This window comes from Microcebus murinus, chromosome 20 (genome assembly GCF_040939455.1).
Source record: "Microcebus murinus isolate Inina chromosome 20, M.murinus_Inina_mat1.0, whole genome shotgun sequence".
In the NCBI taxonomy this organism is placed as follows: Eukaryota; Metazoa; Chordata; class Mammalia; order Primates; family Cheirogaleidae; genus Microcebus; species Microcebus murinus.
This window is the reverse complement of record NC_134123.1, coordinates 25,895,432-25,914,687: the sequence shown is the minus strand read 5'-3', so window position 1 is coordinate 25,914,687 and position 19,256 is coordinate 25,895,432. Positions and strand designations below refer to the sequence as shown.

Sequence of the window (19,256 nt, the reverse complement as noted above, 5' to 3'; positions counted from 1 at the left end):
CTGGTTTTGTTGTACTTGAAATTCTGATGTTAAAAATGCTAAAACTCTTTTGAAAAAAGATATTTCCCTCTTATTTTTCATAAGTCCTCTGAGTTCACTTATAAATTAGTAAAGGTTATTTCTTTACAACTTTGTTAAGTAAAAACCTTCTGGGTTTTTCTTCATAGCTGGATATGTCCAGGGGCGCATTTTAAAAATGTAACAGTTGCCAATGGAGAGCAACTGGAAGCCTCAAATATTGCCTGTCACAGATTTTTAAATCTCACAAGATTGTATAATACTACAGAGCACATTGGAGAATTTAAGCTCTCTGGAGGGGCAATTACCTCAGCTCATCTCAATGCTTGGGGTATCAAATATGGTCAATAATTCAATAGCATTCACCTTTGGCTGCTGAATTCCTATATACTGCAAAAGAAATGGATTCAAAGTGATGTGGAATTTCCAAAAATAGTACAATTTGTACCATCATCATGAACTATACCATTTCTCTTTCTCTTTCTCTCTCTTGTCCATTTTGAGAACAGTATCTATATATCTTTATATATCTGTTTTCTAGAACATATTTCAACATGGCAGACACTTGGTAAATGTTTATTTAGCTACACTGAAAATAAGTTGAAGAGCACATTGCAAAATTTTGGACAACTTTTGCTTTTACATTTTATCGAAGTCTCTTTTTATACATCCAGTGATAAATACTCCAACCTTTTGTATTTGGCCTGAAGCATTTAAACAACTCAACTATAGGAATTCAGGCTTCTGTGATAAGGGGCAAGTATTTAATCTGTACTATCTAAGCCAGATGAGCAGAGTGGGGCCAGGTATTGGAGTGAGTGATAGCAAAACATCATAGTGTTAGTGATGGGAAAGAATCCTCCACGAAACCCTCCATTCAGTCATTATAATGTAACAGCATATGACACCAGAAAGTATTCTACATGAGCCTTATTTCAGAAAGATTTTTCCAATATATTTTCATGCCATAATTCTTCCTAAAATACGACATTATATATATCACATAAAATTTTAAACAAATTTTCAATATCATCCTTTGTAAAGAAGTTTAAGAACAGAGTTTACAAAAGCCAATACTTAAAATTCCTTATTCAGAAGGAAAGCAGCTACATACAGAAAACATATTACATTTTTTGGAAGATAAAACAAAAGCAAAAGCCACCAGCTGGAATTGGCCACTCTTTGCTCTCATATATTTCTACTTTCAGTCAGCCATGGCATTGTCAGTACAACATGTTCATGTGGAGAAGTCTGTGGCCTGCTCTTTATTGCTGTTGTCACTGTCTCAGTTACTCTGTAGCTCTTATTATTTTATACATGAGTTAATTCACCAACTCAGTATCTGGGGATCATAGACATGATCCCTTTCCCTTACCATCTCCATCTTTCACATTGTCAAGAATTTTAACTTTATAAAATGCAAATCTAATCAATGTCATATATGTGTGTGTGTGTGTGTACATAATACTTACAATATTAAAATGACTCCCTGAGATTCTGGATAAGATACTTAGTTCTTAGCTTTACAGACAGGACTGCTCATGACCCAGCCACTTCTAACAATTGTTATCTTCATCTCCTGACCTTCTGAACTCCTTGTGGTGCATTCAAATGCTTCTTGCTTTTGTGGACCTCATTTGGATTGGCATGTGCTTCTCTGCCCTCTCCTCTTCCAGCTCTCAAATTCATCCTTCAATAAACAGCTCTCGCTGACTCCCACTGCTCACACCTGATGCTCTGCCTATGGCCACCCAGATACTTTGTATGCCTCTCTCTCATCATGCTGATCACACTGTGCTGTGCTTTTCTACAGAGCCAGGAAGTGGCAAAGCTGAGCTTTAAGCCCAGGGTGAGTTGGTTAAGAATCAGTTAGTTCACCCTCTGAGCACATTGCCTGTAATAACACTGCTCCCCGCCATAAGTACCCTGAACAATACCATACACTTTGTTTTACAGAAAAGCAAAACCTTAGGCATAAAGTATGAATACAAAAGCATTGTGTATCTGAAAGTCAAAACTTCTATTCTCAACTGCTAGCAAGAAGGGATTGATTCAGAACATTATAACATTTCAAAACCACTGATGCTGAAGACATGTGTAATGATAGACACCACACTGTGGAGGCTCGCTATTTGTTGAGTGAATAAATGAATGAAATGAGCAAAGTAAGGTAAAACCCCAAGAAGCCTCAGAAATTATAAGAGTTAGGAACACTTTTAATAGACTGAATGAACAAAATTTTGCCCAACACAGAGAAGACCAACAGTTTCTATGAAACCAAAAACATTCAGAGAATGCAAAATATATTTCACTAAGAATTTTTATAACATAGTTAGTATTTCTTTCTTTCTTAGGTATAATTCCCTGACTCATCGTTGTCTACTAAAAAATAACCAAAGTCCCAAAGCATGCTATTATGAGGCTCATTTAGCATGGAACATATCCACCCAGTATAATTCTTGGGGATAAATTTTCAAAATATCAATTCACAATCAAGCAGAAAACATAAAAACTCATCTGATATCAGCTCTAGTAATATTACTGGTCATTTATTGATTTTTAAAAGAAATGAGAGGAAACACATAGCTTACCAAATAAATGAGAATGATATTAAGATCAAGAATTTATATTGAAGTAAAGTATGGATCATAGTTTGTCTTTTATTAGAGTTATTTTAAGACATGACTTTCTGTCTTCTTCATCTCATTTTGGGTCCCTGAATGGCAGGGATTGTGAAGCCTTTATGATTTCACCTCACTGCTCTGACTTCAAACAGAAACTCATATGTAGCTATTTCAGAGGTTGAATAGATAATTTCCTTACCCACCCAACTCACCCTCCAAAATTTCTGATATTTGTTTTTCTGCACACCACACCAGAAGCTTGCTTAGAAAATTTAAAAAGCCACTGAAATGGCAACTGGATAGACAGACAGGGACTTACCAGCTTGCATCTCTTGCTTTTAAAAAAAAATGAATGGCTTAGGAAATGACTACAGAACATAAAGAGAAAAGCTGAACACAACTCTCAGTGCAAACCACTCCACTAAAAATGCTACATTCAGTTCTGAGCATTAACTGTATCCTTTAATTTAAAAAAAAAAAAACTGTTCTAAGAGATGCAATGATTCACAACCCTAGAAACAGCTATTTGCTTATACTATTTCACTTGATATTTTTTTTATCAACTGTGTGATGCAACACATTTATTTTTAACAATATCCAACTAGTTCTAAGCAAATAACTATAAAACTATGAAGGGACAATTTGTAAGGGAATCCCTTAAATGCAGAGTCACAGAAGTCTACCTAAAAAATTTATTATGCAAATTAAAGAGAAATTCATTTTAGAACCAAATAATTAAGGCCCCATGAAATCACTTCCCCTTAATATTTTTTTTATTTGTGTAATAAGTACACAAATGAAAAGATAGGAAGACAGGAAGAAAACTAGAAAACAGCTCATACATATTGTTATATCAAAGAAAATATTAGTAAAATGATAGCCTCATTGCTTTGGTAAAGCAAATATTTAAAGGTATAGTGTATTCCTTGTGAGTAGTGAGATAAAAATATTAAGAGTCTCAGGCATAACTCTAAAGAGAACTGGGCTAGATGCATAGGGGTTAACAGTCAAAGAAAGAATGAGGCACAACAATGCCCTGAAAGTCTCTGATATTTTTCTTTTTTAGAAAGTGGTTGGAATTAATGAGTAACACCACTCAAAGGCATATTAGATACCACACAGAATCACGTCTATTCTTCAGGAGACTGGCTCAAGTAGTACCAGTGCTGTTTTAGCAGTGGAAACAGAATTATCATTCAAAATTCTAAATCTGAAGTGTTTTCTTTTTCATTTTGATGATCATTAAATATAGGTTTCTTTCCCTGATTAAGGAAGAAGTAAATGTATTGAGAAATACTAGTATGTTTTCTGGAAATTTTGAATTGTTTTCTCAAAAAAGATGGAAAAAATATTTTTTAATAAAGAAGACAGAAAAATCTATGATGCTAAAAGGAAATCAAAATCAGTACCAAGAGAGGAGTGATATAGCAGTCAGAAGGTCCTTCCCATACACAGTGATTCATGCCTTTCTGGAGAAGGCACTTGGCTGATGGTTATGACAGAAAACCTGCATTCACAGCAGCCCATTAGAGGCCACAGGCACCAAGCTCCTGAGAAGGACACATGTAGGGAAGATTGGTGATGCTGCTGAGGGCTGGAGAGATGGCTGGGCATGGAAGTGACAAGACAAATTGATGAGTGAGGGGGTTTCCTGGAGGGTGATGGATGCACTTCTGAGATCTGCCAAATGTGATAACCTCTACCCACCACCTTTGATACAAGTTTGAGCCAATGATACTGCTAGAAGAGATACAGAACCGTCTTAAGTGCTATAAATTCTTGAGCAGGAAGGGGAAGAGTGGAAGGAGACAGCTGTGACTTTAAATTTCTCCTCCCAGAAGAAATTTGGAGTTTTGCAAGACAAAGTGGGGCAATGACATTGAATAGTTCATGACATTGACATTTGCAAATGGCTTAAGACACTGAGATGTTGGATAATTACAAGAATCTTAAGGGAGCCATGTCCTACTAGAAGCAGATACTGATAGACTAAGAGAATTCAAAAATAAATTAAGGAAAACCAGTTGGTTCAAAATAGAAGAATGTTTAAATAAGAGCATATCCACTTGATGGGTTACTGTGAGCCCTTTAAAAAGATAAATACAAAGACTATTTAGCCACCAGAAAAGTGCACTGAAGAGGATGGGAAAACATGCATATGAATAAAGGCTTAACAGATGCTGTGTTAAGATTGAGTGAAATAATGTATGGCAAGCATCTGTCCCAGTTTCTGATACTTGGAGGGCATTCTACAAATTTAAAATTAGATGACAAATTTTAAATTGACTTTTAGAAAGTTACTGGAATGATGATTGTTTGTCTTATTTATTTTCCATTTGTTTGTTTTGGGCTAGGTATAGAGCGTATCATAGAAGGGAGAAGAAGGAAACTGTGTGCACACTCTGAGATTTACGGATTAAGAAGCAGGAAAGTGCCAGATAAAACAAACTGCACAATCAGCTTTGAGGAGGAGATATGAGAAACACACAGAGCAAATCATAATATGACTGGAGCTCAGTATCATACAGAAGAAAGTAATTTGGAGGGGGATAAGATAATTCTTGTGATAACAGCTATGGAAATGATGGGGATAAATAAAGCAGTGATTTTAACAAAGGGCAATAAATTATCATCCTATGTGTCTGTAAGACATGTTAGAAGGAGAATTCAGAACAGAATAATGCACTCAAAGGAGATGACTTACTTCGAAGATATGAAACTGTTGGGAAATGATGGAAAGGCATTCTTTTTTGGTATCATTAAGGTACATACCTCTACATGATATCAGAAATTCTTGGGTAGTGGAGGCAGTTAGAGAACACTGGGTACAAATAAAAGGAAAGAGAAAGAGAAGGGACAGGGCAGTGGTAGTATCCCGTGGCAACCACGTGGTAGTGGCTAATGGATAAGCACACCATGCAGGTGATCCCAGCAATGCCATTGAGCAGGGGATCAACTAGAGGATGACTTTACTCAGCTATTAAGTTTCAATCTGTAAAAGCATTTTATCTCCTGCTGAACTTACTAAATTTCTCCCAAATACCAAGAAAAATGTCACTTTATTTAGACAGTCACCATAGTGAGAGCACCTGTTATGGAATGAATTATGTCTCCCAAAATTCATATGTTGAAGCCCTAATCCCCAATGTTACTGTATTTAGTAAAAAGACTTTTAAGGAGGCAATTATGGTTAAATAAGGTCATAGAGGTAAGTCCTTAATGCAGTAAGACTTGTGTCTTTATAAGAAGCGTAAGGGACAACAGAGAGTCTCTCTCCCATGTGTACACAGGAAAGGTCATGTGAAGACACAGCAAGAAAGTGATCATCTGGAAGCCAGGAAGAGAGTCCTCACCAGAACCCAACCCTGGCAGCACCTTGATCTTGGACTTGTAGCCACCAGGACAGTGAAATATAAATATCTGTTGTTGAAGCCACTCAGTCTGTGGTATTTTGTTATAGCAGCCATAGCAGACTAGTAGGGTACCCAGAAAAGAAACAGAACTGGCAGAGTGCCTTAGTCAGGCAGTGCTACAATCTTGCAGAAAGAAGTTGATGTTTCTTAGTGATTTAGGCTATTTCACCCCCTTATGTCCTGTTCTTGGAATTGTTGACTCGAGAAGGAATTTAGAGGGAGAGAATAGGTCTTTGGAAACCAGGAAGCAAGAAAGTTAGTGTGCACTCACAGGAGAAAATGCTACATTTATGTCTCCCCCTTCATTCTGACTGGTAATAAAGAGGCTGTCATTAAAATGAAAGTGACAGAATCCTTGGAAAAAAAGAGAAAGTATCATCTTAAATTGATCATGCCAGGGAGAGAACCTTGAGAATGGGCATATGTGGATTCTAATATTATGGGAGGTGATTTCAGAGGTTCATGGAGAAGAGCAGCATATTCTATTTCAAAGAACAATGTAATTTGAGCCATCAAACTTGGGTCCAAGTTTCAGCTCTATTCTACCTTACTCAGTAACATTGGAAGCACCTTCTAAATTTCAGTTTCCTAGTTTGTAAAATAGTCCTAATAACATTTGCCTCACAGACCTGTGTAAGAATGAAATGTAAAAGGGCACACTCCACCATGTTAGAGTCCACAGAGCCAAATGCAAAAGGAATATTTGTCGTTATTAATGACAACATATGTCAATATGTGTGGAAAGCTATGAACTATAAAATTGTGACAATAAAAATCACAAATGCATACCATGAGAAGGAAGAAACATGACAGGAATCTCAAAAAAAAAGATGGAGTTTCACAGTAAAATGATTAAAAAAAAGAATGTGTGTACAATTAAAAGAGGGAAAAAGTGGAACTTACTGATCCTGGTAAAAATTGCTAACAGCAATGAAAAGAAACATTTTGCATGTGTTCATAGGTGAAAAAGAAAGGCAAGAAAACTGCAGGTACACTCTTGATAAAGTTGCTATTTTGATGAAAAGAAAAAATAGAGAATGAATTTTATTTTTCTTCCACTCTCTGTAAAGAAGAAAGATCTTTAAATAGGAAAATGTAAAATCAAGGCCAATACCGATGAACTGAAGTCCAAGATGGATGGAGGCATTAAAAATTTCTTCCTCCCAGAAGGTGGAGAGTACCTTCCAGTACTACTTCCAAATTGCAGGAGATGATCGGGCAGGTGCTACAGAGATGGAGAGACACAAAGATAGGCTGGAAGCGGCAGATGCTGTTCTAACTTTATACTCATGATGTACTTGTTTTTTTTTTTTTTTTTTGCCCATCCATTGAGAGTCCTCAACCTAAAGCAATTAGATATAGTGGCCTATGAAATTACATTTGCCATAAATAAAAAAGGCAAGGGGTGGGGAGTGCAGAGAGATAGTGAGAAACAATAAGAATAAGTTGGCTAACAGAATATGCATTGTAACAGATTAGGACAAACTAGAATAAAGTACTCAACCTAACAAATTGAAATGGAGATAAATATAAAGTCAAATAGAGCTTTACAAGTAAAGCAAAAACGAATGGACTCCTAAATAAAAATGGATTCTTTAATCATAAAAATAACATGCAATGCTCCAATTTGTCTAGCCTGATTCTGTTCATCTCCTGTTTTTGTTGTTGCCCTGAAAAAAAAAAAAAATACAAGCTACCCATTGATGTATTCTTTCCACATTTACTGAATATCCTCTTTATTCCAGACACTGGGCTAGGTGTTGCAGATTCAGAATTAATTAGAATAATATCTTTGCCTTTCAAAGATTTCACAATTCTGTAAAGGAGACTTTTTTAAAAGTCCATTTTGATACTCTGTGATCAGAAAAGAAAGAGGTGAACACTTGGAGTGCTATAGAATTCCTGCTAGAGAATGATGAAAGTGGAGGTGGTAAGACTCCTCCAGGGAGGGAGGAGATGAGGCTTGCTTTGAGTAGATGTTTTCCAGGCAGGTTCGGAGTGAAATATTTGAGGGCAATCCAAGTAAAGAGAACGACAGATGGAAAGGCCAAAAGTTGGAGGCTAGAAGGCATTGGGGGCACCAGGATGTTGAGAGGGGGGGCGAGAGCAGTAAAGACAGACAAAAGTAGAAAGATCATCAAATACAAAGTAGGAAGGCATTTGTTTGCTATGCAAAGAAATCTGAACTTAATGTTGAAAATGCCTAATGATGAAATATAGCTGCAAGGTAAGACTTGCTATGTTTTCTTTTAAGTAAAAACCTGAACATGATTAAATATATCAATGTATTATGTCAGGCTTACCTAAAAATAGAAGAATATATGTAGTAGTTAAAAATACTGCATGACATGGAATGAAGGGAATGGGAGTCGCAGGGAGCAATGAGGAAGGAAGAGGGAACAGCTGCCTCACCAGCCGAATCAGCCAAATCAACCCTGGCCATCACTAACGTGACAGATGTCACAGCCAGATCATCCTCATATCCAGGAAAATGAAAGCGGAAAATGATCACAGGAGGCACAATTTTGCTAACTCAGAAAAACAGAGAACTTCCTGGCATCTTCTCTAGAGAATGTTTCAGTGATTAATGATGCTACCTACCTTCTCTCACACTAATCTGTTTCATGTTGCAATTACACATGACATGTAAAGAAACAATTCCATAAGCAAGCACATAGCAAGGCTTTCAAGAAATGAATGTGGTCATTTACAAGAAGAACCAATAAAAAATGAATTTGGCTCAGTTTTTACTTGTTAGGCATAGCAAATTATTGTGGTCACAATTTTATTTTTTGATACCTAAATTCTATATCATCTTTTTATTAGCCTACTTTTTTCATTCCTCTAGTCAATATTTGACTGTGAAATGTTTTGTTTTATCATGTTTCATTTTGTGGTAAAGGATGCTATGAGTTTAAGAAACCAAATGTTCTTTTCAGCATTTGCTCTTAGTTTTTTTAAATGTATCCTGGTTCGTTTCTCAAATTATCTCTATTTTTTTGTTTGTTTTATGAAAGGCTACACATCTTATGATACATAAGAGGTGGTGTTATAACATTGTACAGGTGCATGAAGTTTTCTTTACAGGATTGTAATACAGTCTCTGTGCTAAAGTACAGCACTTCAAATAAGCACAGAAATCACACACACTATGGAACAAAAGAGCCTAATGAGTAGCTTTATAACCTTGCACAGAATTCCCTCATCACCAATTTAGATAGAATTGCTTTTATTTTAGCAATGTTCTTTTAATTAAGTCCTAAACATCTAAAACATGGCAAATGTAAATATGTATTATAAATCCTTAATTATGAGGATCACTAAGCACTCATGCAGCTTTCTGCCTTGGAGATAGATTCTTTTTGTTTGAAATCAGCCAAAATCGAGAAATAAAAGTGAATGATGTGAAAAATGTTAAACTTTGTTTATAGGGCTCCTCTCTTGGTACCAGTATCACTTTACTGCATTGTCTTCGAGAGTTAAATTATGTTTCAGTTTATCTAGTGGCTCGTAAGTCAAAATCTCTCCTGCCATATTCTACCTTCATTGTCATGTTCAGAAAGACTAGCACCAACAGGCTCTGAAGAGAAGCTGAGTTAAACGTTGGGTATCCCGAGGTCTTTATACCATATACTAGAAAATAAAAAAAAAACTTTTAAATCATACAAAGGATATTTTTTCTCTGGGATGAATTTGAACTGTATCCAAGAAGACCTCTTGCTAATTTTTAATCACACATACTATTTTGAAAGCATACTGAAGACTATCCTGGTATAGACAGCAAATAAGAAACAACCTTATTCTACATTCCATCACTACTTAATTAAAAATGTGCCACCTACGGGCAATGTTTTCTATTTCCTCTACCAATATGGCCTGTCCTCCAATATCCACCCCCAATATCTTCCAACACACACACACACACATGCACACATAAACACACACACACCAAAAAAATGATAATTTCATCTCAACAACTCATTTCCTTTAGTAACCATTTTTAATTTATTTTCTTTCTTCTCCTTGGTCAACTGCTGATCAAGAAATTTTAAAACACAAACACATGTTAATATCTTTGAAAACTGAAGGTAAATCTTGAAGATCTGAATCTGTATACAATCTTTTAGAGCAAAAGCTATTAGCCCAGAAATTTAACTTTCCCAAATTTTCTAAGAAATCCCTCTCTTGGGTCTGGTATAGCAAAAGTAATTGGTTTATATTGACAGCAAAATTTGGAGAATCTCTGTTTTGGGCCAAGGGAATCAAATATCTGTTCAAGGTCATGGAGGCAACTGCCAATTCCAACGCTTACAACCAATTCCTAGAAGAGTTTATCAGAGTCCTTTTTCAAAGGACATTAAAAAAAAATCTCTGCAAGTTATAACTGCAGAGTAAGTCAAGTAATGGAATTAGAGGTTATAATTCTTCTAAAAATTATACAATAAATGTAATTTAGGAAGGCAGGTGAATTTATATATTTACCTGCTGCTTCTAAACTAATATCAACCTATGACCCCATTCGTGAGTACCGTAATTGCTAGCGGGAACAAAACGGTTACAGAAACAAATATGTCTTTTACGATTTAGAAGCACATAATATCTTATTCTAGAGCACTGCCAAGTAATGAGAGGCACTTAATAAAAAAAAGTAATTAGAGCTATAGGCCAACTGATAATATCATACCATTTTTTTCCTTTGTGATTTAAAAACCTTAGAGATAAATTTCATCACTGTTCTATTAAATACTTATGGCATTAAAAAATTTTATAGTTACTAATTTTGAACTACTTAAAATGTCAAATGTTTTCAGGCTTCACTCACTTTTCCAATTATTACATTGGAATGACTCATTAACTGTAACATAAACAGGCTCTTTTTTACCTCCTGTTATGCTATTTCCCCAATTTTATTACCAGAGTACCATTTTTCCATGAACCATGATGAAAAGTCACTGGAAGGGAAAAAAAAAAAAAAAAACTCAAGCACATACTCTTACTCTCCTAAATACCCATGTTCCACTGGCAAACTGAAGTAATAATGGTAATTTATAATGGATTTTGTGTATATATTCTTTACCATTATTACATAATTCTGTAGGTTCAGGTAGCATGTACGTGAAGATCTTGGCAAAAGATATTTGACAAAAACTTTATCCTCCAAAAGTCAGTTGGGAAACAAAATCTTTACTTGTACAGAAATACATCAGATTTGGTCTTTACCAACACAGAGCCACTAGGCTCCTGAACTGCTCAGCACTTTAGAGAGCCTAAAATCATAGATTAAAAACAAGGAAGACTAGTTCTAGAAGTCAAATAAATACATGCATATACATACATACATGTATGCCTATGTTCCACTGGCAAACTGAAGTAATAATGGTAATTTATAATGGATTTTGTGTATATAGGTGACCTAGGTGAAGCACACAGACAACCATAGCCTCAGAACTCAATGAAGAAATTTCAATGTTGAAATCTCAGACATCAAAGTTTTCCCAAAAAAAGTAATTAAGAGGATCATTTGAATGGTCGGTGACATTTTTGTTATTTAGAAATGCAATTTATCGTAACTTAGAATTATTGGTAAACATTATTTCTCAAAGAAAATTTTTAACTTTTTCTTAAACCTCAAAGCCTTCAAATTACAACATCAATCAATCATAAGGGTAAATCGTTTCTTTCCAGTCTTTTCAGTTAATCGGAGTTTTTAATGAGTTTATTCTTCCTTTAAGAAGGACTTTCAGTGACAACCAGAGGATCTCCAAAAGCTTCATAATCTTTGTCTGCATGTAATTTGGGACTTTTATTTCTCTTTCTGAGATATTTCTTTTTAAAGTGACTGAAATCAAACTGATCTTAGAATTTGATACTAAAATCCAAGACCTGTTCTTGACGATGTTTGGTAAAGAGTATTCCTAAACATGCCTAACTAAAATACCCATTAAAAAATCATGTGCATATTCTGTAAGAATTCACCCTACCACTAGCACCAACAATAACACAGCTCCTTTAATCTCCTGATGTGGTTAATTCATGAAACATCTCCTATTATAAGCACATATTCTGTGATGGGCCATCCTTCCTTATCATACTAGTTAAGCTGAAAAACAGCAATGATTCTAGATAAATTCTAAAGAAACTGAGACCAAAATTTATGAATCAATAAAAATGAAAAAATAAGTTATAAGAAATAATTGAAATACTAGGTCATTGAAACAAATCATAGTAAAGTCCATATTATTTAATATTTCACAAGAAATATCCAACTATTAAATACCAATCTAAATATGCATATCTAAGATTTATGTAACAATGTTGGATACATTTTTTCTTCTTCTCCCTATTGTTTTCATGGGCAAGATCACACCATAGACTTTTAATTACTAAGGAGGAAAGTAAAAAATTTTTAAAAGAATAGTGAAGGACTGGGCCGGGCGCTGTGGCTCACGCCTGTAATCCTAGCTCTTGGGAGGCCGAGGCGGGCGGATTGCTCAAGGTCAGGAGTTCAAAACCAGCCTGAGCAAGAGCGAGACCCCGTCTCTACTATAAATAGAAAGAAATTAATTGGCCAACTGATATATATATAAAAAATTAGCCGGGCATGGTGGCGCATGCCTGTAGTCCCAGCTACCCGGGAGGCTGAGGCAGAAGGATCACTCGAGCCCAGGAGTTTGAGGTTGCTGTGAGCTAGGCTGACGCCACGGCACTCACTCTAGCCTGGGCAACAAAGCGAGACTCTGTCTCAAAAAAAAAAAAAAAAAAAAAAAAAAAAAAAAAAAGAATAGTGAAGGACTTTTAGATAACCTAAGTCTAATTGGCAACCTAAAGGTCATTATTTGACCGTATTAAGGCTCCAATATTGATTAATGTGAGGAAAAAGAGTTTGAATTCTAAACATAATATCAAATTGAGAAAAATGAGTATTTTTAAAGCAAGACTGATATTCTACTGTTTAAAAAGAGATGAAAGCCCTGTAATGCCAACATCACCATTCCTAATCATCTACTTATAGCAGATGGTCATGAATCTTGTAACAATTCTTGTTGACATCCTGCATAAGTCACATTTCAGTTAAGTTCTGACACTGTCCTAGGTTTTCTTTGATTTGAAAGGCTTTGACGAGACTTAGAAATCTTTATTTAGTGCTGAAACATTAAAAATAGTGTTATGAAAAATAAACTATTTTAACAAATGACCATTTACTTTGAAAAAAATGCTACAGTGAAATTTCAAAGAAAATGGTTTTTTAAATATTATACCCAATCATATTTTAACTTAATTTTAAAAACTGCAGTAAACAGTATAAAGTAAATAAAATGAGACCAAAGATCAATACCTGGCAATCAAAAGTAAATACAATTCCAAATGGACAAGGCATTTACATAAAATTAATTACATTGGTATGGGTAGGTGGAAAGCACTTGCTTAATTATTGTGAATTCTCGATAGGCAGTGCTTAAATGAAAATCAACTTTCCAATTTATTCCAGAAAGTTTGCCAATTTCAGAATTTTGAGGAAGCTGCTGCTTTAAAAGTCAGAGGGGCAACAACACTCTTCTGTGAAGAACGAAACCTTCATGTAATCAGTGATTCCAAATGTAAGTTTCTGACTGGTATAGAATAGAATATTTTACACTCATGAAAATGTAAAAATAACAGCAGAATTTTTATTCAAAATACCTAAGATGCAATTATTTATATACTTAATTGAACATCTTATACTACTAGTATTACTTGAGATTAGATGTGCCCTCTTAGCAACTGATGCTGTGGAAATTATGAATAATTACAAATAATTCATACCCACTGAAATACCAAAATTTGTGAACATAAAGTCTTTAAGAAGAAATATATGAGAAAAATATTAACTTGAAGATCTCCCCGGTTATATTAATAGTTCCTGGCAATAACAGCATTACCTTCAGTATCATAACTCTATAGTTATATATCTGTGTGCTAAATAATTAAGACTTAATTTTATTATAGAAGTATAATTTATACACCATCTGTGTCTTGTCATCATATTATATGGTATATTATTTAAGTCAGGGGTCAACTAACTTCTGTCAAGGGCCAGATTGTAAAGAATATTACGTAGGTAGTTATATAACAAGAAAAAAAATGATTTTAACAAAATTTTATTGATAAAATTTGAAATATAATATTAATAATCGATTACAAAGTTTTGTCATACAGATCTACTAATAACAATGGATGACTAAAATTTGAGTTTCATATAATTATTTTTCACCATGAAGAATTCTTCTTTTAATTTTTTCTGGCTAAACATGGAAAAACCATTCTTAGTTCATGAACTAACAAAAACAGACAACAGACCAGATTTGACTATGGGCCATAGTTTGCCAACCTCTGAGTTAAATATTACATTGTCTTATAATGGATGCTATATAATTCTATTAATCCATTTTCATTAAAGAGGTAAATCAATTTAATCTTGATATACAGATTAGCTCCATTACTGACATTGTTTATATATGATATAAATTCCAAAATTAATTTCAGAAGACAATAATTATATTTATTGGTTTAAGTTAGCACTAAGTATCATATGAAAGTCATGTTTGATCCCATGTTAGACTATGAATTATGTTATCCCTGGAGAGAGAGGGTGCCCTTATCAGAGATTATCTGGGATACAAGCAATAAGAAATGGATAGAATGCACCAAATGGAGAAAATAAATGACCACTGTTATTAGAAACGTGAGTCAAAGTACACGCTGATCTTTATAATCAAGGGTCAGCCATTTATCCATAGCATCATGAAATTATATTTTATTAGTACTGTTTCACTCTAGTTATTTTTTGCTATAAAAATAAATTTTAGGGAGGTAGAGGGAAAATAAAGAAACTTCTAGAAAGAATTACGAGGTTGAGTTTTAACAATTTGAGAATCTGTCCAATTGAATCCCAGAGCCCACAAGAGTGATCATGTACTCAGGAAATTGTCATCATCTATTTTTTAGTGCTTCTCTCAGAGTAGATACGAGATATATCCTTTATTTCAATTAGAGAAAAGAAAGAACACAGTGAGAAGTTAATTTCTAATTAAGTCATTGGTAAGCTACTTGGTGAGCATTAATTATTCTCAGAGTAAGGCTCGGTATACCTGAGGCTAGTGAACCTCCATCACATGATCTGCAGAGTAAAAGTAAAGGAAAAACTTTTACCAGCCTTACTACTTACACTTGTTCCTTCTTTTGGGGTGAGTGACCTTTCCCTCAAGAATGTCTTAATGTTCAGAGTCTGTGGATTCATAAGAGCAATTATAAAATAGAGAAATGTCTCCCTTCTTAGGGCATGTCTCTTAGCGGCAAGTAAAGGGGCTAACAACAGCCAGGGCAGCTCTCAAAAGGCAAGCTCTTCTACAAGGAGCTGTCTCTAAACTTTCATGAAAAGGACACCTCAATATAATAACAAACTCATCTTGACCAGAACAGAGAGAAATGAATTAGAGTTGGTTCACTGCCTTTGAAATGTCAGATAGGGCACCAGTAGGCAAAGAATGTGGTCCATTCAGCATATTTCATCTTTAGACATATGAGTTCTTAACAGGGCCACCAAAAACATGCAAGCACATGGGTCTAGTAGTTTATACATATTTATATACACACACACATATATATATATATATGCACATGGGAACATATATATAATTGTGAACATATATGTGCATATGGATATATTTGCACAGAATACTTTTAATGTAAAATTTCCCTGCTGATTAATCAGATCAATTAACATTCAAATTACAGTGTGCCTAATCCCTAAGCTGTCCTGGGTTTACAGAGTTATGTCCCATGACAGTTTTCACATTGGCAGCCTTGGGCTGACTCAGTGGATGACAAATTTGCTCCTGGTGCATCAGCTGTAAATAAAGAGAAAAGGTCTTTGTATTTACCTGAGAGACAGATCTTTAATTTTCTTTATTTATATTCAGTTCACCCTGACTTTAATATTGGTATTCAAAATTGATTCATTTTGTGTTAATATAAAGTCTTGTCCAGAAGAATGATTAAACTTATAATTATAATATCTTTAAAATGCTTATGCTGGTTGATGATTGCTTGTCCATGCACTAAATTCCAACCTTGCTGGGAAACATACATACTTGTTCTCCCAAAAAGGATAAAATATATGAAATACTCTCTACTATGACCTGGTAACTAGCAGATCTTGCTCTTTGCAAGAAGAAAATACTTTCTAAATATTGAGGAATAAAATAAAAATTAGGAAATTAAATATTTCCTTTTATATAGACTACTACAAGTCATGCTGTCAAAATATCAACAAAGAATTACTAAACTCAATTTTAATAATATGAAGTCATTTAATTACATTTTTGACACCTGAAGAACAGTCAACTCTTAATGTGTATGGTAACCAAGAACTCAAATTTTAATATTGAAATGCTTCTTATAACTTAAATTTTTATAGGTTCTGTAAGTTTGCCAAATCTTTACAAGGGCATTAAACTATATCCTGGGCAAACCAAGGCTGAATGAATAGAGAACCAGGACTGCAATTTTAAGTGTCAGCGAGAGGCCCAGCCAGGGCAGAAGGTGAATGTTGTACTTTCCTCAGAGCTTCTCAGCAGGGCACCTTCCCTTTCGAGAAGATACATTACAAAACAAAGCTATTTGATGTTGGTCTGCATATTATGCTTTTTATTGGGCTTCAAGAAAACAAACAAACATGAACAACTAGTAGCCCAATTAATTATATCAATATATTGTAAATCTAACTAGAGGTGGTATATTGGAAAGACAAGGCCAGATTTAAGCTCTGCTTTTCTTAAGGAAGGATGCTGGGGTGATGTGCTTTACATTGTAAGAGTGACCTCTAGTGCCTTTCTTTTTGGTTGAACTTTAGTAGTTGGAAGATGAATTACTTATGCCTTTTCTACAAAACTTCTGTTTGCATGTAGGTGTTTGCATTGTTGTTTGTTTGTTTGTTACAATGTTTGTGAAATGCTACTATTGCAAGATTCCAGGATGCTGATTAGGTGAAATTACACAAATTTTATTGACGTAGGGATTTTCATACCCAAATTAAAACTGAATCTGAAATACAGTGCAGCACCTGAAGTGAAGTTCTCTTCTTTCAGAGTGACAGATATACCACGACATTAAAGGAGCTCATGCTAAATGGAAACACAGAATCACAGCAGCCAGGCAGTGTAAATGAGTATTTGGCTTGCGCCGGTAAGTTAATAACATTTTCCCCACATCAGAACCCCTTAGCATAGTGAAGTGATGTGCCATAACAAAAGTCTGGTTACTGACTTGTGTCCCTCAAACCTAAACCTGGTGATACAGCAGCAATATAAATGTCTGGACAGGCCTCACAGCCCTGGTCTTAAAAAGCAAATGAGCTTTTCCTTTAAAATCCAAGAAAGAGATCAAAAGTTGTATTTGCCTACCTTGTTTATCATTCATCAGTAGGGGAAAATGCTTTCATTTAGAGAATTTAAGCCAAATATAACTTTTAAAACTTTTTCTATCTCTGACAAAAAGTGGATAAAAGGAGTCCACCAAATTATTTCAGATGATATTTAAATTAGAAATAAGGTTGTAATAAATCTTCCCTGAATTGATTATATTCAATCACAAGTATATGAAGTTAAACATACAACCACGACAGAATACTGACAGAATACTACTTTTGAAAGATCACCTGAAAGGTTTTTCCCTTAAGCAAAATGTAGAAATCGGCCCTCTTTGAGGAGTGCTCTGGGACTCATTTTCTCAGCACTGAGAACACAGCTCTTAATACCAAGGTTTGCCTCCACCAGTTCTGCTGCTCCTGAAGTCTGCAGTACATTCCAGTTATTAGCCTGCATCATTTTAAAGATGCAGCCAGCTACGGGTCTGCCAAATTGCAAACTTCAGAAATCTAAGCTTATGCAGCATCATGTAAAGTCTGCCTGTTGTTTTTCTGTTAGACATAATTCCAATAAAATTCAATAATCCTTCAAAAAAGAAAAAAAAAGACGTTTGCAGGCTATTCCCTGGTCAAGATGCTAATCTAATGTTTTACTAGAACTTAAGCATTCTCAATGAATATTCAAAGACAAGAGGGTAAAATTCTGTTCCTAGACAAAAAGAGAAATGACACTTTGCCTATTTTGACCAGACATAGAGGAATGACAGTGTAAGCCAGTCATATTTGCCGGATTTTTGAGTGATGCTTCATTTAATAGCAATATGCTTTGCAGCAATTCCAGTCGCAAATACTAATCACACAAACGACAGAATCAAAGTTTTGCAGACAGCCCCCTCGCAAGTTTTAAATCATTTGCTGTATACTTACAGGAATTCCCAGCTTCGACACTCTTCCAATTTTGAGTAGATAACAGAAGTAGCATCTTGAGGACAGCTCCGATGACAGACCTCATGTTCACATTTATTGGGCTCCCCCAAAAGATCCTGAGAGGCTCTCTGAGCGCTCCAGTTCTGTTCTCTGTCCCTCTCCCAGCTCTGCCTGGGTCTTCAGCACCTCGCTCTAGGTCTCTCGCTCTCACTCTCCCTCCTTCCCTCCCTCCGTCTTTTCTCCTTCCCTCCTCTCTCTCTGTCTCTGTCTCTGTCTCTCTCTCTCACACACACACTCACACACACACACACACACACACAGCCCTGACTCCTCACTGAAAAGCACTCAGCATCTTTTCTAACAAGCATCCACACTGCCGAAGCCACGCCCACTCCTCGCAGCAGCGGTCCCAGAAATTGACAGCAGCATCCCTCCTTCCAAACACAAGGCAGCGCTCAGAGCAGCACCAGGCGCTGCGCGGGTGATGAAAGCTGTACCCAGAGGCGCGGCTTCCTGGCTTCCTGATCATGGGCTTCCTTGGGGCTCCCTCCCCTCTCCTCTATTTCCCAATAATCCTTAACCCTTTTCTCCCTGCTGAAGGTGTGGGTGCGGGGAAGGCCAAGGCGGTGGAGCCTACTGATTTTCTGGAGGTCTTGCATTTGGCAGAGCCAACCAACCTACTGAGCTATTCCTGATTATCCCGGAGTGCATCCAGGTAAAATTACATTATGTTTCAAAACAAAAAGCACAAAATAAGACAGAAATAACTAAGCTGCATTGGCAAATTGTAGCTAAAACCGTCCTCAAGGAAAATACTTGCTGTTGTTTTTGTCTGTTTCTATAAAACTATACTCTTCAGCTAAGGTGCTA

At 35.5% G+C, this 19,256-nt stretch overlaps 1 protein-coding gene across 1 annotated transcript in view; it reads right to left on the bottom strand.

Moving 5' to 3' along the window:
- CNTNAP4 (contactin associated protein family member 4) overlaps positions 1-18,847 on the bottom strand; it is a 239,678-nt gene extending 220,831 nt beyond the window's left edge. The window contains exon 1 of the mRNA XM_012772535.3: positions 18,387-18,847. Coding sequence (XP_012627989.3) covers positions 18,387-18,471 — 85 coding nt within the window. The 5' untranslated portion in view covers positions 18,472-18,847. The remainder of the gene's footprint in view (positions 1-18,386) is intronic.
- Between the last annotated feature and the right edge of the window lie 409 nt (positions 18,848-19,256).